At 33.4% G+C, this 21,864-nt stretch overlaps 1 protein-coding gene across 1 annotated transcript; it reads right to left on the reverse strand.

Moving 5' to 3' along the window:
• Positions 1–6,964: 6,964 nt before the first annotated feature.
• LOC114944039 (uncharacterized) lies at positions 6,965–18,519 on the reverse strand. The gene is made up of 2 exons (XM_029319760.2): positions 17,847–18,519; positions 6,965–10,707 (listed from the first exon to the last, which is right to left on the reverse strand). Exons 1-2 carry the CDS (start codon positions 18,066–18,068, stop codon positions 9,343–9,345), a joined length of 1,587 nt encoding a protein of 528 aa, XP_029175593.1. The 5' UTR covers positions 18,069–18,519; the 3' UTR covers positions 6,965–9,342.
• Positions 18,520–21,864: the final 3,345 nt, after the last annotated feature.

The raw sequence follows: 21,864 nt of genomic DNA on the forward strand, positions 1-21,864 counted from the left end.
TTTATATTTTACCTCATACTATGTCCGTGTTAAGTTTCATGACGAATGGTTTTGTACCACAAAATTTTCCCAATTTAGGTATACTCCTTTTATCTTTTAAACAACATTGTCTATAATAATTGTATCTTCGTTAAAAAATATAATTATAGTACTTTTTACTGATATCTCCTCAACAAATAATTGCGATATAATGGGATGTACTTATGAAAGAAAACAGCTTATTTTGATTGTACTCTGTAACTGAAACAGTTAACTAAAGCAATGGACTGCAGCTTATTTATGAATTAACTCAATATTTAGGACTCTGTACTTACTTGAAAATTATTATATTTAAAGAATAAACATGAGTTTAATGAACCAGAACAAGATTGAACGTGTTGTTCGTTCGGAAGGGATTCTATCACACGTTCAAGGTGGTATAGGAATCCCGCGAGAGGAACGTATATTCGTTTTACAAAAGATGGAGAGGTTGGCGTGCCGCGGCGAAATTAGCCAAATTCTCCTTCTCCGTTGAATGATTTGAGGTTCCCGACGCTTCCGTTGCGCCTTTTGTTTACTCGCGGGATGCGAAAGCGCAACGAACTCTTTGCGTACAATACAGATCCGATATATATGTACCACAATTGGGCATGGAACTTGAACACGCAGGTTTAAGGCTGCTCCGGATGGATACTAGACAGAGATCCTGAGGCCGATTATTTGAAAAATTGCGAAAAACTGATATACTTAACGTATCATTTGTTAATTCCTTGCCTTTCAATAACGAGTTAGACACTCGTGCTACCAAAACTGAAAAACACAAGTGTGATTCATGGTTATTATGAGCACTACATTTAATTATCGCGCATTGTTTGATCTGTACAGTTGCTAAATCAGCTAAAAATATTTTGGCTTATTTTTTTCAAATTTTTATATAATATTACTACTTAATTCTCTCTTTTTTTGTAACTATTATATATACATATATTGAATTCAATCAAATGACATAAGTAGACAGAACAGAAGACATAAGACGCTTATCCAGCGGACACCAGTGTGCACTGTAAAAATATATAAACAATATTGTTACAATTTACACTACCAAAAAATAGGAAACACTTTTTATATTCTAAAAATTAAGCTATTCAAATCGTTGAAACTCGATGAAAAATCATTGTAGACAAATAATTAAAAATGCATTTTGAAGCTTAAAGTTTCAAAACTTTAATGCATATTATCGATGATTTTTAAACATTTTTTAAATCTTCCTTGTTCTTTGCTTTAAAAAGAACACATTTTTTAAAGTACATTGTTTTGTTTCATAAAATTACGTATTTTTGATACACTGCAACTCTTAAGCCGAAAACGAAGTCCAATTCTTGAATTGGGAAAACTTTAGCCAACAAGCTCAAGAGGCCCTTGTCTGCGCTCTTTGTATCGATTTTTCTACAAGTGTCCATGCTTGATTTGGGATCAACATTACGGACTTACGGAACGGCTCTTACACTGATTTCCGGCCGGAATGTTTGCCTAGTAACGAGTTCGGTTTCGTCGATTTGCACAAAATGTATATCGTATATACCGAGCGTTATCACCAAGTCACGTAGCGCTCGCGCGGTCTACGTTGCTTTCAATAAAAGACGAACAGGTTGTAAAGAAAGAGAGAAAGAGAGTGATAGAGTGGCTGTTGGAGTAAAAGAGGAGCGCGAAAAAGAGCGCAAAGGCAACGATGAGAGGACTGAGAAAGGGATAGAGACCGAAGGTAATTCCGTTTGTGTCCCTTTCTATCCCGCGGGTCGGCACGTACACGCCGCCACGGCTTCAATCCTCCGACTTCGTTGTTTTTCCCCGCATGAATTTGCTCGAAGCCTTGTTAAGTCCTTGCTTTCGGGCCGCGTTATAATGGCACAAATAATGACCCGAGCGCAAACGCGCGCGCTCGTAATCTACCACTAATCTAATCGGATAAACGGCTTGACTTTCAACATTGATTTTTCAAATTCTTCCGTTCTGATTTTTATAACACATTGCACACATATTCGCGTTCTTTTTGAAAAAAATTTATTTTACATATTTATCTACATATAGAAGGAATGAATGACTAAAAGAAAAATCTCATAAATTCCTCTAAAAAATATATACAAAATTATTTATCCATATCTTTATATCAATAATTATACTATTTAAATCGTTTTGTTATTATACTGATTTTATTGTCAATTATATTAAATTGATTGTAAAGTAACTTTGTGTCATTGATTCCGAATACATAACATTGGTTCTCCTAGATTAGCTCTAATTTTTGAGATAATGGATGTTCTATATAAAACATAAAAAAATGCAAAAATTATATAATAGACGTAGGCTATTCTCAAATCATATGCAAACTGTCTCCAATCATACAAAAATATATATAATATATGAAATACCTAATGGCATTGTATTCACTAAAGTAACATAAAAAGTAAGTTGATTCAGATAATTACAATTAATGCATAGAAAAATGCTGTTTGTACGATGTTCTTTTATATGGGTTATCTGGATCATGTTGAAAAGGACAAACCAAACCTTGCTCCATATGTCAGCAGCTACAGGTCGTACCTATTTGGGGTAAAATCGTAACTATATGCATCTCAAAAATTAGAGCCAATTCGGCAAAACAGTTCTCATTTTTGGATTTAACATCTCCAAAATACCCTAAATTCGCTCAAACATCTATAAAATAAAATATATGCGCACGATTTTTTTACTAAAGAATACGACTTTTGTCAAAAACTTATAATTTAAGCTTTCTACAAATATAATATTGAGTTAGAGAGCAGAAAAGATATACGGACTGAATAATTTATCATGTGTCGCTAGTGCTTTCAAAAAAAAATAAGCTTGTGAAATATGAAAACTTTTCATTTTTTTATAAATCTATATATTTTAAAATATTGTTGCCACAAATACTAAACAGGCGTACACTAAACAGCTGTTTATAAATAAACAAAAGGGAATATCAAAATATAAAAAAAAACTACATTTCTCAAATCTGATTTTTTGTGGGCTTTGATTCGCATCTGCCTGTTTCTTCATCACTTTTTTATATTTGTAAAATTACTCTTAATCTCGCTTTCAAAGAGTACAAAGGTTCCAAAAACAGGCATCGTATATTCCATCGCGATGTTTTTATCTAAATATTTTACAGCTAGTACGGCGGTCGGTGCACGCTAAATCGAACTGCTGGTTGACGTGAACTACTACTAGTCCAGGTGACCTCTAGGTGAGGGACTATACCCTACCGACTTGTTTGCCGAGCGCTGCCTTAACGAGCTTTATTAACGATAATCGATTCGCGTAGTTATAGAGCGTAACGATTGATCGTATACGAGGTCGATGTGCCGAGTTCTATCGCGACTGCTTTGTCCATAAATCGTTCTCGATGGAAAGTAATAATGGCGCTCTATCGCGTCGCCATTATTTAGTCGCTTATGACGGTTTGCCAATCGCGATATCTCGTATATAATCATGTGCACATTTTCGATGTCGGGTCTATTTTACTTTCTTGTCGAATCGAGACACGGAATATTCGATAATTATCATTGTGATTTGATCTGAATCATTTTTCTTGATATTTCTAGAATAATTAAGATCTGTAACGTGTTTTTTTTTTACAAAAATCAATAACGTAGGAGATAGCTGATTAATGATATATCCGTCATAATTTAATAATGTATTTTTAACATAAAGACAAGAAGTAATTGAATATGTGCATTTGTTTTTAAATTATAAAAATTATATTATATAAATTGACAAAAATAAATTTGCAATAAAGTTTGAAAGTATATTAAATGAATGTAGAAGACAGTATGTTAAATCGTATTGTTTATTAAATCAATGTACCTTTAATCAATGTACCTCTATTGTACTTTTTAAACGGAGTTAAAATATTTTAAGGTGTTGACGCTTTTGTATTGCAGCTAGCTTCACTTGAATACCGCAATGTTTGTTTCTTTCAAGTGATCCGTTGCTGAGTGACGTTCATAAATTTATTTTGTGCGATTTTCATGTAATATTTGATGCCCCGTCCCTAAACTATCACATTGACAAAGACAAGTAGTTAAACTTATTATTAAAGCATTTTTTATCTTATTTAATCCTGTATATATATATATATATATATATATATATATATATATATGTGTGTGTGTGTGTATGGAAGCGTTCAGAAAATCGGCAAAATGTTTTAAGATTATTTTTTTATTCTCAAATTTTTGACAAAGCAATGGAAGTTCGGTAAAACGTACCACTATTTTCTACAATCGTATTGATATGATTTACTAAATCTATTTTTTTACTTAGGCAGTAGTTTTTTTTCTTTATATTTGATGGACAACTGAAGAGAATATTATTAAATTTTATAATTATATTGAGATAATACTTGTTTATATTTTTGTGTAATGTAAAAAGTATATTTGTTAAATTGTTGAAGAAAATTTATAATTATAAATATGACATTTTTATAGATATGTTTTGTTGCAGATTGAGAACTTTTATAGAAAATAAAACTTCATTTTTGTTACCATGTTTTAATTTTATTGTTAAAGATATGATTTAAAAACTTATGGGTATAATTTAGCAATTTAGCCGGTATTATAAATTGTAACAAATCCTTTTTTTCATTTTTAATTTGTGATATAAAACTGATAAAGTTGTGTTAATTTTAGCGTATATCGTTAACAAGAACTATAATTTCAAATAAATAAAAAAATTTCTTTGATAGTGATATTTTGAATTTCACATCATAAATCATTCAGATCAAATATGTATTAGAAATCCATGTATACATAGCGCACATGAAAACACTTTCTGCTACATTTAATACTATTATAGGTTTGAACGTAAATATGTATTGCTGTTTTTTGCTCTATTATACCTACAACGCACGTACACATACGTAGGAATCATAATACAAACTATACTTTTATATTAAACTTCTAATCTAGATTTAGAGATAACAGTTCTCTTTTCCATGTATCTTAATCCCAGGGATCTCATGTTTACATATTCATATAAAACGTATATTTTTTATAAAGCAACATATGATGAATTGAGCTCGTCTGTCATTCGAGACGTCATATTGAAATAGAAATTGATAAGGAAAACTGTAATTTCATAATTATTTCTCGTTTTTCATATGAAATCGAACTTCCCTGGGATCATTGATGTGTGTATTGCAATCGTCGAGAAACATTTTTAATTCTGTCAAATTAATGCGACAAAAAACTAGAAGTGCGAAAATAATAATTGGTCGATAAAACAGACAAACGTGAAGGATTCGTTTAACAACGGTTTCACGATACAACAAAGAGAGAGGAAGAATCGATCCCAAAAATTATTTACACTCTTTCGCACTCTCTATATCCTATCCTCCTTCAAGACGTATCGCGGAACGCAACGAGAGAGACCCACCAACGAGCGTGACTCGCTGAAGTAGTCCTTATTAAATCTTCCCCCGTCCCCACTAGAGGCAGAAATTACGGATAATCCTTTTTATTACGCACGCTACGCGGACTCCCATGGAAGGAGAGCGCAGAAAGGCAGCCGGGTATATGTTGAAAAAAAGTCGGGATGGGTCGCGGCCACGGTTCGACGCGGCATGGTGGTCCGCGCTTCCCATTCCCGACAACAAAGCGCTTTTAAACAATCTCCATTGTGCCCGTAATCCCGAGCCATGCGTGAAATCAACACGTTTTTCCACTTAATTGACAAACACACGCCTCTCCGTCCGTGTATTCCCGACGAGCGCCCATCAAATATGACTTTATAACGGTTACGTATATCTCAAGAGAATATGCGTGTAACAAGTAATACAACCATGTTATTTTTCCACAAATGTATACCCCATTTCGTGTGCTAGTGTAGTTTGCAGCAGAATAAGTAAATCGTCTGGATTTTGTGATCTGCTTGAGACATGCGTTGTATAAGTTGTAAAAAATATTGAAAACTAAAGAGTTCCAGACAGTTTTGCAAAGTTTGCAGTGTAGAAGATGTGCCCTCTCAAATATTCGTTTTTTGAAATTTATTTTTACTGTTTGTCATTAAATACTTGTTTAAAAATATTTATAAAATTGTACTTCTTAAAGCTCGTTTTCTACAATAAGTAAAAAAATATTTTAATTTTGCAAGTTACCTTTTAATCAATGTACGTAATGTATTGCAAATCGCTTTGAAAAGTTTTGAAAAAATTATAAAAATTTATTAGAAAAAATTATTCTGTATTGTTGTGAAAACTTTAAAGAAATTAAATCTTAATTTCTATATGTATTTTTTAATTTATTCTTTTTATTTTTATATATTATAAATTCTTTACATTAAAAATCCTTTTCTGCAATTGAGTTATGCGTATTTGCTTATAAGTACAAAAATATATACGTGTTTAATTTCTGTCAAAATTCTTGAGTAATACAAGTATATGATTCAATGCAAGGATGTTCAGTTTATTACGCTAAAACTCAAATTCAAATATACGAAATTCGATATTAGAAAGAAAAAGATAGAAATAATGCGCATAAATTTCAAGAACTTTGAACATTTAACAATTTATTAAAATAAAATTTAAAAAATGAATATTAGATATAGTTATATTAACAAAAAAGGAATTTTAAAAATAAATGTTTTTATATCTTTGAAACTGGAATGGAAGAAGAAAAAAGGAGAAGGCAATAAATAGAAAATAAGTTAGCCTTTAAAATAAAACAAATAGTTCCTCAATAATTTTCGATAAAAATGTCTAGAGAAAAAAATTGATAAAGGGGAGAATAAGGGAGGCAAATAAAAGAGGAAAATGTTCTATAATATGTATTTGTAAAGTTTGTATGAAAAACTATTTAAAAATTACAAATTCAATTTATAAAATATATAAACTGATAAGAATGAATATGATCGTCGAAGGATAAAATTTAAAGGGATTATTTGGTAAGAATCAAATAAACAACACTCATTTGTAGATATATCCTTATTCTACGTATATACAATAATTTATTTCGCTACTAATCGTTTCTACATTTACAAATCGTTTTTTACTCGAGTGAGTATAGAATACAGATGGATGCGCAAATATACGAATGTAACGAGCAGCCTCTTCTTTTAAGGAACACGAGATTTTGAATAATTTAATCAATATAATCGCATTTGGTAGCATTGCGAAAATCTGGATGATGATGCAATTTGAAATTTTACAAATTTTTTATATCGAGACTATTAATTGGACATTTTTTATATAAAAGGAAACAAGCGTTTTCGCATGTTCATATTTAGATAATATAAATCTAAAATATCATTTTTTGGAGAAATTTATTCAAAAGAAAAGATTTATTATTATTTCATGCAAAGAATACACAATGTAGGAGACTTAATGTTGTAAAAATAATTTACAGTCTAACAATGTGAATCTTAATCTATTCCTCAAACTGATGGTTGCGAATTGCTTAAAATTTAGTGCTGTCAATAAATTATTTATATATTAATCTATAAGTATATGTATTTACATTTTTACAAAAAAAGCAAATTAATATAGGTTCATTGTCTGTTGCTGGATTATTAAAAAATATGTATAATACGTTTTTTCTTTACGTAAATATTTTTGAATTGTAAGAGTTCTGTAGAGATTTCTTTGATTGATCAAATCTTTGGCACTTTGTTCCTTTTATATAAAATACTCCAATTAAACATAGGTATAATATAAAAGTAATACTTTAATATTCATACATGAACCATTTATTTTGAAAATAGTATAAATCCACTTTTCCTTGTTTCTCTTGAAATTTCTTTTAAACGAAAACTTAACCTCAATTTGTAACCATAGCAACAATATTATCAATTTTCTCGAAAATTGACTTACACCACTTTCAAAATAAACGGTTCATATAAGAAATGTAAAGTAATTTTATATTGTTAATTTTCTTGTATATACCTAACATTGGTGTCTCATGCTCGCGCCTGCGCCTAATCATTTAGAGATCGTCTAATTAGTTACTTACATATTTTCCGAGTTTCGCGGTTGACAATAATCAACTGATGACCGCCTTCGCGTGTCATAAAATAGCCGTAGTAGATTACGAGTAACTATAATTGTTAACTGCTCGTAAGTTTCTCGAGACCAAGCGATTCTTGCGACGAAAACCAATAACAGCAAGCAAAGATCTCTCGATAAAAGAAGACGGTATTTACGAAATGAGGAACTCTAACGCATTGTCTATACGATGTCTCCTTATATTTGCATCACGTCTGCTGTTCGCGGCGAATTGAACAGAGGATCATATTGATCACATCCGATCGATTGCGTCGCGATTAAAGCAAAAAGTATCCGCGCGATCGTTTCGTTTTTTGAATCTCGTCGCATCGTTTCGTTTAATATGACACTTACGACAGAATTCGAGAAGTCGTAAGCAGCAATTTTTCAGAAAAATGTTTCAAAGAGATTCCAAGTTTCGCGGATCCTTTTTGACGGATAAGTACCACATATATTACGCCTTTGCTTATCTAATCGAAATCGAAACGAACTTTTTCACACATTTTTAATGATAATAGAGAGATAATTTAATACATACACATAGATCTAACAATAAAATTTACCAACTCAACACGATACACTTGCTACATATTTTATTGCTGATTATCACTGTAGTCCCCTTCAAAATAGTCCTCTTGGGAAGATACACACCGTTAACACCTTTCCTTGAAAGTAGTTTTGGAATTGTTGTTGTAAAATGGTCTTCAGAGCTGCTGTCATGTTACTCTTAATGTCATCAATATGATCAAAGAGCACTTCTTTCAAAGATTCCTTTGGGAATAAAAAAAGAATTGTTTCAATACTGTTATTTGCTTCGGATCGAAAACTCTTTAACTCGTACGGAAATAACACGGCAGCTTTGAAGACCATATCACAATAGTTCTAAAACTGCTTTGAAGGGTGGAAAAGGCATTGGCATTGGTTTATAGCTTTAGGAATCACAAGGGGACTACTTCATAATCAGGAGATCACAGTGATAATCACCAATGAGATATAGCAATGGTACCGTGATGAGTGTTTGAACTTTATTATCAGATCTAGTATATATCTTTGGATCTGATTCAGCTGTAACGATGGACCGTCGTCTCTCTTTTCATTAGAATAGGTTGAAAATGTTCTCTGGGTTCTCCCTTTTTCTTTTTTGATGAATATTAGATAAGTGAAGACACGGTGTGTACACAGACGGCGTAAAACATCCTGGAGTCTATGTGGAGGATACGTCGAAAAGACGTCATTCCGAATCTTGGAAACGGATGTTTCGTGAACTTGCGGTTCATGCAGTCTGATCAAAACGACGGACGGGTGATTCAGGTAGCCGTGCCGTACGAAGGCCTCTGAACTCCCGCGGTCGCGATCGACATCGTGTATCCAGCGTAGAGCGGTCTCGGCACGAGGAGCGAAGACTTCTTCGCGATCGATTCGTCGGGCAATCTCGAGGCAATCTCCTCGTCACCAACACTAACAGTATTGCCGCCAACGCCACCAACGCCGTCGCTGCTACTTTCGTTATTATCATCAGGCGCGATAATGTTCTCAATGGTGAACGGTTTTTTCACTCTCTTCTCCGTGTTCGTAGTTAGAACGACCGTAGCCGCGACCGGGTCCTCGCGAGGGCCGGAGGGCAATTGGGTACGTTCGACCTCCACCACCAGGCTCGAAATAGGTGACAGATGGCGATAAGACGACTTGGACGCGTGCGAATTCGGCGAGATTGGCGACGTAGGTGGCGACGATGCGGCGACGGTGGCGGCGGTCACGGCGACGCTCCGATAGAGATTCATTCTGGACGACGAGGATGAGGATGAGGGCGACGAAAGTGGCTCCTCCTCGGCTAATTTATCGCGATTATAGCCAGTAAGCTCGTAAGTATTCTCACCCGCGAAGACCGCTTCGTTGTCTCTGCCGCCAGTCATTACCGGTCCATTCTCCAGCGCGCGATCACTCGTCCGACGCTCGTCCCTGATCTCTCGCGTCACCGGATGAATGGTCTGCGACCTGCTGACGGCGGTCTGCTGAAGATACGGCAGCTGCGACACCGCGTACGACGGCGAGACCGTCGGGAAGCCGGAGAAGTTCCAGGACGCGGCGGAGTGCAGCAACGCGGCCGCCTCGTATGTCCTGAGAATCTCGTTGCCGCCGTCAGCGCCGCCCGTCAGTCTCTGCCTGACCTCTGGTGATAGCAAGTAGTAGCCGGCGGTGACGGCCTCCGGCGCGGCCGGGCCGGCCGGCAGACCGGAGGTGCCGTCGAAACGACCGAAGCTGGCCGCGCCAGCGAAGTCGCCGTGATTCGCGACCATCATCCGCCTCTCCTGCATCTCCCAACGTAAGAGATCGTCCCGCAGACGATGGAGATTCGCTAGGCTGAGACCCCCGTTGCCACCGGGACAGGTCGCGCCGCCGGTGTTCCCGACGATCCCGGTCGACGAGACCGCCGATTCCGCGGCGTGCGGCTGCGGCTGCGGTTGCGGCGGCGGCGGTGGCGGCGGTGGCAACGGCGGCGGCATCGCCGAGGCGAGCGCCTGCAACTCGGACTTCAGCAGCTCCTTGTCCGGCTTGTGCAGCTTGAAACGCTTTCGACGGCGGAGGAGCGAGCCGTTCTCGAACATGGATAATGCGGCGGGATGCAGCGCCCAGTAGGCTCCCTTTCCCGGCCGATGGGGACCACGCGGCACCTGAAATCCGGTCATTCGGTTTATCACGTACTGCGAGTCAGCGACCAACTCGTCGTGCGAAATTTCGTTGCATCTGAGAGAAGAAAACGATGGGAAAAATTGGAATAAAAAGTATATCGCGTTTTACTGTTTTTTTTTAGCTAAAGTGTTTTTATAACATATTTAAAAGGTTTTTTAATATAGATAAAATATAAAAAGAGCTAGGGGTGACATGTGGTCTCATGTAAAAATCGCAAAATGACAGGCGAAACATCCTATACACCTTTTGACAACAAGAGGTTTTTGGAAAAAAATTAAGGAAAGAAAAGGAAGGAGGAAATATGAAGGAGGGATAAATAAAAGAAAGATAAATAAAGGAGGAAAAGGAAGAAAAAAGATAGGAGGAGAGAAGAGCAAGAGGGAAAAAAATAAAAATGGAAGAAGAGGAGAAGGGAGGAAGGGAAAAGAGAAGGTTATAATTGAAGTAAGAAAGTAAGAAAGTTTTCAGATATATACAAGTTCGGAAACGCTCCTACTCAAAGTGCCTTGTAAACTTCTAGAGAACACAATTAAACAGTTATTATATATACAATAACAATTATTATATGTATATAAAAATAAATAACAGTTATTATATATTATCATTGTAGTTATTATATATATATATATATATATATATATATAAACAGTTATTATTATATATATAAAAAAGCCAATAAATACGACATAAAGGCAGGAGATAAAAATCTTCTAAATAATTTTATGATGATGTTTATTAGTTTTAAAAAGCACATACTGCGTACAGAAAAATGCACTTTAATTATGCTCATTAATTTCTAACTGACGTGGTTCTGCTTTTGCGTAAAAAAAAAATAATTCTCTTGAAATTTTACATTGTATCCGAAAGTTTACATCTCGAATAAGCTACTTAAAATCAAGTGATTAATAACATGTACACTGACATTCGCGCATTTCACGAAGATCTAATTTTGGATCACTTCAGAGGCGCTTTACACGAAAATAAAATTTATATTACCAACTTTGCAAGAAGCACGCGATGGCGAATAACGTGATAGTAAACAGATTACATGAATTTCGCGTTTGAATTATTATCAAATTTTGATATCAAACATTTATTTGCGAGACAAGCTGTACTTTTTTTGTAAATCTTACTTAAAAAAGCTACTAATGAGAAATTATAAACACGTCAAGAAAGAGTTTCAAGATTCGATGCAAATTTGAAATTGCATCTGTTCAGATCCGCGCTTTGATAAACGAAGTATCATAAGTGCCTTCACTTTTATAAGTAAGCACATTTCATACATAGAACATATATGTGTTTATATTTGATATTCATGGATCATAACTTAAAACCGTGTCTGACAGTTTGACAGCTGTGTTTGTACGAAAGATTAAATATAAGATATAAGATAAGAAAAAACAGGCGGGAAAACACGGATTATACAATATTCAATTAAATAATAAAAAAAGATATCTTTAACTGTTTTGTATCAATATTTTATTACCAACGTATACGAATATAAAATATAATGCAAAGAACAAATTGAGTATTTGCACAATTTACGCATAGAATTGTCGCGACAACGATAGGAATAGGATTCTCATCCTCTATATGTATATTAATTGGAAAATTTGGAGTCAGGTCGATGATAAAGTTTGTGCACTACTTGAGAAATCCACATTGTTTTGGTGAATAACGCACGCTTGTGGACAATCGCGCCTTAATTGATATCTCTGATGAGGATGCCGGGGCCGTCGGGAGGAAAACGATGTTCGAGGCAATTACGCGATTCTCGTAAAGCACGACACCGCTCGTATTACACACTTAGATGAGTGTATAGAGCCCTCGTGTTTTTCCCCTTCATCCCTACAGAAAGGTGCCTAGTACGTATACGTCCACCGCGATATGGCCGATATAAGGCGCAGGTCTTAGCGGCGATTGATGAGCTGTAGAGAGCCGTGGGGTTCATTACTTTGCCAGGAACGAACAGGTTTTACATTTAATAACGCGAAACGATTATCTGCCGATCGGCCGAGTTAATTCGATCGGAAAGGCATAACCTGTTGCCGGACAGATCTCTTGCGCGCGCGCACGGAGGGAAATATATTGCCGTCGCGCTATTATTAGTACCATGCCTCGACAAGAGAGGTCGAGACGAGAGATCGGCGAGCTACGCGTTCGCATATATTTTTGCACCACTTTTCCTTCTTTAAGATTAACCACGGCAAATCTCGAGTCTGAAAGTGGCATCTCACTGTCTCACGTTCTTGAAAAAATGTAAAGAAAAATTGCAAGGTTTAAATTGTTTAAATATTACTACTTTTACACTACATTACTTTCGACGCAGTTGTGCACCTTTTCAAACCATCAGAATTTTTTCTATATAAATATAAAGCGTTTATAGATAGTATTATAGATAGTAAATCGTTTGTAGATTGTATTATAGATGTTATTATAGATTTATATATACTCCAGACAGCACACAATATTTATGATGAGGATTCATAAATATTTATGAATATATATATTTTTTCAAATATGATATAAATATTTTGAAAATGTTTTATAAAAACCTTTATTTAATATATTATTAAAACATAGATTTAATATTTATGGTATGTAAAGATAAATATTTATAATAATTATTTTGCAAATATTTTTTAACTAAATTGTTAATTTTTTCATTTATCACGCTATATCTTTCTCATATTTGATTTTCGTCGTGAGAATTATATAAGGCTGGCAAAAACGGAAATTAATCAAATTAAAAATGTCATACAATGATTTCTATTTTTGAGCTACATTCTGCAACAGAATGTCTTTTAACAAATAAATTTACGTATATATCGATGTGTACGTAAATTTATTTGTTAAACTATTGTGTTGTCTAAGTATATTCAGTGTTATATTATAATTTTATATTCTATTTTAAAATAAATGTCTAATGAGTTACTTATAAACATTTTTTACATATTTTTAACTTTTTTTAAATTGCTAATAGAGTTTGAAAAACACAAAAACATCTAATCGATCAAATTTTAGATTAGACTATATCAACCGATTGCTTTGATTGAAAAATCGTTGATTATGTCTTTTTAATTCATGATTTTTTACTGGATATTTATTAAAGAAAATATAAATTTAAAAAAATCTGTATCACAATGATTTAGTAAATGTATTTATAATATTTATCGCGTAAATATTTTCTGATATTTATGGTAAATATTTATGACCTATTGAATCTAAGACTCCAAAAACATTCATAAAATATTTATGATAAATATTTATTAAGAATTAAAATAATTATTATAATTATTATAAAAATATTTTATAAATATTATGTGCTGTCTGAGACATTTTTTTCATAAATAAAATATTTGAAAATAATAATTTGATACGATATAATATATCGTTATATAGCCACTAATTAAACAATTATAAATTTATACCGCGCAATTATCTTGAAACAAATATTTATAGATGAATATCATAGATTTATCATCAATTCCCGATTTAGCCGACTTTTTCGGATAGATATATTTTTCTCATTTACATCACTCTAGGGGGGGGAAGGGTAAAGGGGAACTTGGAAGATAATATCTCAAATATGAGATTCTTCCCAAATAAGTCCAATTGTTAAGCGAAATTTCGTGTCTCGTGCACATTTATATGATTGCGAAAAATTAAAATTTTCGCGCACAAACATCTGTTCTTACAGCCAATCTTATTTCAAGTTATTATTCAATATAAAGAGCTATACAGTTTTGTTATCATAGATTTATTTCTTTATCAAATTATTTATATTTCTTTCGTAGATAAAATAAAATATTTGAAAATAATAATGATTCGATTATATAATGTCATTATGGCCACTAAATAAAGAATTCTAAATTTCTACTGGAATGTGTACCTTATCTTGAAACAAATAGATTTAAATCTACTGAAATGCAGATAAGCGATGATATAAACACATTCAAAATTTATGTAGTTTTATCCAATTCCAATTTCATCCAGTACATATTCTACAATATTAAAAAGAGGAATTGGAGGGAATGTTTTCTTTCATCTTCAATTATAATTTGAAATATATTATTTTTTATCTGTGAATTATTTAACCAACTTATAGTAGACGTTTTCATTTCCAAAAAATTTATTTGATTAGATTTTTTTACCACATTCAAATAACCTAAATGATATTATTCTAAATGAAATTGTTTTAATATTTATATAATACAATATAATAGATAATATTAAAATATGATCTTATTAATTTAAGAAGGTATTGGTGGAAAAATTGTCAGATTGTAAAATCATTAAATAAATTAATTTCAAGACCAAAGAATTGAATTAAAAAAACAAATAGATAAATTTACGGCAACTATTATAATACGTTTGTGTGTGCGTTTACGCGAATAATTTCATTAGTTAATTCACAATAATGCCTCTCTCTTCCGGAATAAAATTTCTCGAAAATTTCTCGCAGAGACATTATTACTTTCCGTTTATGGTTTTACGCTTTCTAGCGACGATAATTATTATTCGTTACAAATAGGGTCATATATACAGGATAAAATTTGTCCAATCTACGAAAACAAAGATATTTTATATAATTTATAAAATTGATAAAAGTATTCTAAGTCTTTTGTTTAATGATTATATTTAATTTAGTAATAAGTTTTTTGATTAATTTGAGATTACATTGTTCTCTCCACAATGTTTAGATTTTTTCATTCTAAGTTAAAAATAAAACATATAATTGAAATTAATTATATTTTATAATTAAGTTTTTAATAAAAATGTAAGTGCATTAAATTAAAAGTGTTAGTGTAAATGCTTTAAATTAAAAATATGTCTTGACTTGCAGTTCCGAAAAAGGCAGTTTTAATCATATCTATATACATTCCAGTTTTTATATATAGATAAAAGTTAATATTAAATCAATTTCAGAATCGAAATTATCTGGACCTTTTTTAATTAATTTTTTTGTATATTAAATTTTCATGCGTAAAATAATATATTTTTTTAATAAATTCGAAAAAATATATAGAATAACAATATGCATCAATAAAAGTCATAAAGTTAATTAATACGTCTATAATATTTATTCTTATAATTATAATTCAATGTTATATGCTATAATGAAATCTTTTTAAATCAATAATTACGTATACAACAAAACAAATATATTAATCATAAAATTAAATTACTTACTATATATGCCATATATAATGAAAATATAAGCAGTAAGTACAATATAAAGATTTGAAATATTACTGTCACAATTATTCTATGATTGATTACCATGTCTCTCTTAATATTTGATTATTTTCCCACACGATCTTCACAAATAAAATCACGTATAGAATCGTTGGAAAAAATCCTGCCTACGAATTTAGACTGCATTTAAGAATTTAAAATATAACAGCATTTCAGAATCGCAGATGGAAAATAGAGAAAATACACTTGCGTTTCTTAGATTGCACAATGAATTTCGCATTATGACACACGACGCGAAATGTGCTCGAAACGGTTTTACCTTTTTTTTTGTTCAGGAGGACACTCTCCGAGAATCGAAGGAAGACGACAGGCGACGAAAGAAGCCGGCATTCTTTCGTATAATTTTGAGGAACCGCGTGTAAAACGCGCCATGACGGGTGATCGCGCGGTCGCACGCGTGTTGGCAGGTGCGAAACAGATGGCCCGATAATACCAACAACCAGACACCTTACGCGTTGCGTCGTCGCTCCCGGACGAACCCGGACATTCGCGTTGAAAAGGCACATCGCGTCAGTCATAAAAGGTAAGATCCGTTCTCTGTGCTCCATTCGCCATGTTATTCGCGATATCATGGACGACACTTCGACGACCGCGATTCGAGGTGTCACTTTTAGTGATGAAATTAAATGTCTTACAAACTTAGATTTGAATTTGTTTGTTTTGAGATTAAAAGAGTTTACTCTTTATTGTTGCATTGGTGAACAAGTGCACACTGATGCAAGTTAAAGTGAGATTAGTATAACTATATTATATTTCACTCTAACTTACTGCGTATCAGCGTGCACTAGTTCACCAGTGCAGCAATAAAGAACAAACTCTAAGGATTTTACGAATTCGTCTGTATGAGTTCGAATTCTTTATTAGTACCTCGAAAAACAAGAGTGATGCTTTTCCAAGTACATTAGAACCTGGAGCAAGTATGTTCAAATTTTTTCAGGTACTTATGAGAAATTTTACGTTGTATATAGCGATGGGATTAAGTATCGTACAAGTAGGTTCGAATTTGTTTGCATGATTTTGAGTTCTTTATGATTACTTCGATAATAAACCAGTACTTTCAAGTAGACTCGAACCTGAACGAAATTTAAACTCTATAAATTGAAAACTTCGAAAAACAAAAGAAGCAGAGTGCTTCCAAATACATTCAAACTTAGATCAAGTTGAATATTTTATGAGGATTTATGAGAAATTGAAATAGATGAATGAGTGTGGAATGGGTAATGTGTGTGTGTGTGTGTAGCATATATTATAAATAGATTTTTATTGTTAGATCTTAGAATTTTCAAACTACTCAATTCAAATTACTTGTAAAAAATTCGATTCTTTACGATAAAAAGCACTTAGTGTACTAAGCACTATTACCTAGCACCTAAGCACTATTTCGAACCTTGCAGATATTTAATCTAAAATTTGAATATAACTATTCTATATTCAATTACTTAGTATAATATGCAAAATATAATATTATTTTTTATAAGCATTATTCAAAGTTTTCTAGAAAATAAAACTTAATTATTGGATTTGACTCGAAATTGTATAAGTATACATATTGGACCCTATCTCATTTGACAATATTTAAATTGGTGTTTATGATTGTGTCGTTTAAATAAAAGCGAAAATAGAATTATATTGATTCTTGTTAAGAAAAGATTGCAAATCGACTTTGCTCTTTTTGATCATAGAAAGAAGCTGTTTTAACAATAAGTATTCATTTGCAAAAATCAAATCAGTAAGCTCATTTAAGACTTATAATAGACAATCAGCAATCTGATATTATCCACCTGACGAGTATTATCGGAGAAATTTCTCCGGACTCAACGTCGATCGGAACAACGAATCGGGTGATTACTGACAGACTAACCTTGATAAAGCAATCGTTGAAGGACAAATTGTGCCTCAAAGAGTTTTGCCATCGTCGCGTGTCCTTTCTGTAATACGGAAAGCGGTCGGCGATGAACTTGTAAATCTCAGCAAGCGGCAGCATCTTGTCCCTCGACGACCATATCGCCATCGCCGTCAACGATATGTAGGAGTACGGCGGTTTCTGGTCACCGTAAGTATCGCGCGAGGGTCGCGGCATCATCGACGTGCGCCGATGGATCGACGCAATTTCGAGGAGTTAAATTAGTGTCTTTAACGTGTCACCACCCGTCCGTCTGGAACGAAGCAACGTTCACCCTTGCTACGCGTCGTTCGACACTTTCCGAGATATTCGCCGATACACGCGCGCCAGCATCTTCCAAATCACGAATCGGCGCCGGGAGCACGAGAATAGTAGCTGCTTTCTCGTGGGAACGAGGATCTCCATCGGACCCAACCACGGGATCCCGCGGTCGGCCGAGGCCTGAGTCTACGCTGGGGTTTGTTATCGCACACGTGTCACAGTATATCACAACATTCTAGATGACAACGAATTCGGATTTTAAACACTGTTTTCTCGGTGTTTTCGACGAATCCTAGGATTGGGTTATTCCGCAATTTGGGGAAGAGACCCCCCGAGAGCGCACGCCCAGGCACGCCGAGTACCCGCGATCGCGTCTCCGCGGATACTGCGGCCGATCTATACCCACACCCCCGCAACGAGCTTCCCCCACCTCGCGACCTCGTGGTATTGCTGTGTCCCGGATTGGAGGCGGTCGCTGATCGCGTTTCTCGGCCGGTTCCCCCTTCCGCTTTGTATAAACATCTCCATCCAATGGCGCGGCAGCTCTCCCACTTTCCTAAAGAGGAAGATTCCTCCACAGCGAATAGGATGTCGTTTATCCGTTCGAGCAAATGTCGAGGGCGGGTCTTTCCTTCAAGCACCGCCCCTTCGGGCCACCTCCCTCGAACGTACGGGATGGAACAGCCAATACATCGGCCAATCCGATACGAGTCTCGCGGTCGACCTCGCGCGCGCGTTTACCGTGTGCACAAACTGTGTATGCACATTGTCCAAGTACGGTACCGGGTACATTACTACTATCCCAGCGGGTAGGACGGAGAAAGAGGACCCTGTCTTTCGCGCGTCGCGGATCGATCAGCTAGCATACTTGAGTTCCGAGGATTGGAGTAATTTCACGTTGAGTCTAATTCTCTTGTAGTGACACAACGACGTCTGGATTTGTGTTTGGATAGTTGGAGAAAAAATTGTTTTATAATAAAACGAAAAGGTTCTAATGTGTATACATATAGTATAAATAATAATTTAGATAGGAAACGGATTAATCAGAGAGCCATGTGCAGATAAATGAGGCGCAACAAACTTCTTTTTAAAGTCTTCTCTAGTTTATGTGGTTTATTTGATGTGATTGAACGATACTTTTGACTATTTTCAGCAAATCAATTAACAAAAAAATTACAAGTCCAGTCATATCCCTATCCTGCATCCTTGGTAAGTCCTAAAGGTAATCGAAGATGATGAGATAAAGAGCTAGAAACTATTTCAACGATATATAAGACAGCATTGAATTATTTTCTCGCATTTAGTTTGTATACGAGGTCAGTTGTCGTTATTTCATTTCGAATTTATATCATTTTACACATATCTGTCTACTTATTTTTTAATTTATTGATTGTATTAATCTATCCTAAAGAACAATTAATTTGACAAATACATATATATTTTATCTTTTTAACAATTTAACAAAAAACTTCGATAACGATAGCGGCATTGCTATTTAAAATTAGAGAGTGAACATACCGGTTTCAAAGTAACTCGAGATTTACTGAGCAAGGGTTAATTTTCGATAATAAAACCAAGCGAAAAAGACTATTACGAACATTATTATCGCGTGGTTTCCAACAATCGTATCTGACTAAAATTGTACCCTGTTCTCAATTCTGTTTCAGTCAACCATGCGAACATTAGCACCACAGTTTTTGCAATACACATATTTTTAGTTATTAGCGATATTGTACAATACATTGTTTGCCACGGAAACATGAAATCTTCTTTTCTAATTAATATGATCAAACCTAATCTTGACGACCAGCGACAAATCTAAAGGAGAGAAAGGGGTGGGAGAAGATAAACGCCAATCGGAGCAAAGCGTCTTCCTCGCTCGTAGTTTGTTGGCAAGAGGCGTGTCACTACGCCTCGTGCTTCACCGACAAAATGGCAATTCTCGTTATTCACATAATACATACTACGCTTTACATTCATAAACAAATCCAGAAGTATTTTCAAAAGGGTACGTATCACGTCTGGATGCGGCCACAAAATATATAATTTGCAATATGCCCCAGACAGCACAGAATATTTATAAAATATTTATAGAATATTTATAATAATTACTTTAATATTTTATAAATATTTATCATAAATATTTTATAAATGTTTTTGGAGTCTTATAGATTTAATAGATCATAAATATTTATCATAATAATCAGAAAATATTTATGATAAATATTGTGATAAATATTATAAATATATTTATTAAGTCAGTTTGATATAGATTTTTAAAAATTTTAAAAATTTATATTTTCTTTAATAAATACTTAGTCAGAAAATTATGAGTTAAAAAGACGTAATCAACGATTTTTTAATCAAAACAATAGGTTGATATAGTCTAATCTAAAATTTGATCGATTAGATGTTTTTGTGTTTTTCAAACTCTATTAGCAATTTAAAAAAAGGTAAAAATATGTAAAAAATGTTTATAAGTAACTTATTAGACATTTATTTTAAAATAGAATATAAAATTATAATATACACTGTGAATATACTTAGGCAACAGAGTATAGTTTAACAAATAAATTTACGTACACATCGATATATACGTAAATTTATTTGTTAAAAAGACATTCTGTTGCAGAATGTAGCTCAAAAATAGAAATAATTGTATGACATTTTTAATTTTATTAATTTTCGTTTTTCTCAGCCTTATATATAATTCTCACGACGAAAATCAAATACGAAAAAGATACGTCACATAGCGTGGTAAATGAAAGAACTAACAATTTAGTTAAACAATGTTTGCAAAATAATTACTATAAATAATTATCTTTACATACCATAAATATTATATGAAATATTTAATCTGTTTTAATAATATATTAAATAAAGATTTTTATAAAACATTTTCAAAATATTTATATAATATTTGAAACAAATATATATTCATAAATGTTCATGAATCTTTATCATAAATATTGTGTGCTGTCTGGAAAGTTTGTATGATGTCGTGTGTTAACTCAAGAATCATGGATTGATAAGAATATCGTGAGATTGCGTTAATTAGAGTGCATAACAATTAAGAATTTAAGTTAATGGATCGAACGAAATAAAGATAATATCGAATGGCACTAAATACTCAACATCAATGAGTATGAATTAATGGATTCTTTTTTCATGGACGGTTTTTTCTTCTCTTCATGTGCGCATTATGAATATCTATAATTGAAATTTTGGTTTCATTCCTGCAACATTAATTTTGCATGATTCCGTTGAAAAAATGCAAGTAAAGAAAAAACAAAAACAGACCTATCAATACGAGGATATTTAAATAATAAAGAAAAAATAAATAAGTATATAAAAAAAAATATGTAAAAAATAAAATTTAAAAAAAATTGTTAAATTAAAAAAAATAATAAAAATGGAATCAGAAGTTTCATCACGTTCTCGTCGTTGATCCTGGAGAAAAGCATGAAACAAAAAATTAATTAAATAATTTTGCAAACCCCCTCCTCTCATTTTATCGACATCAGAATCCGCTAGTAGTAATATACAATAATTTAAGAGAGTAAATAATTACGACCAATGCTGGCTATTTAGATTTATTAAATTAATCTTACAAACAATGATGTTTGTAAGATTGATTTAATGTCTAAAGTAGCCAGCATTGGTCGTAATTATGTATTCTCTTAATATTTGGACTGGCGATTAAAGAATCTAATCA

The sequence above is a fragment of the Nylanderia fulva genome, unplaced genomic scaffold (assembly GCF_048542155.1).
Source record: "Nylanderia fulva isolate GAGA-0341 unplaced genomic scaffold, ASM4854215v1 Scaffold113, whole genome shotgun sequence".
Taxonomy (NCBI): Eukaryota; Metazoa; Arthropoda; class Insecta; order Hymenoptera; family Formicidae; genus Nylanderia; species Nylanderia fulva.

Coding starts and splice junctions, on each gene's coding strand:
- LOC114944039 (XM_029319760.2), bottom strand. CDS start 18,068: ATGATGCCGCGACCCTCGCGCGATACTTACGGTGACCAGAAACCGCCG. Junction 10,708..17,846: donor TCAACGATTGCTTTATCAAG/GTTAGTCTGTCA, acceptor ACCGGATTTCAG/GTGCCGCGTGGTCCCCATCG.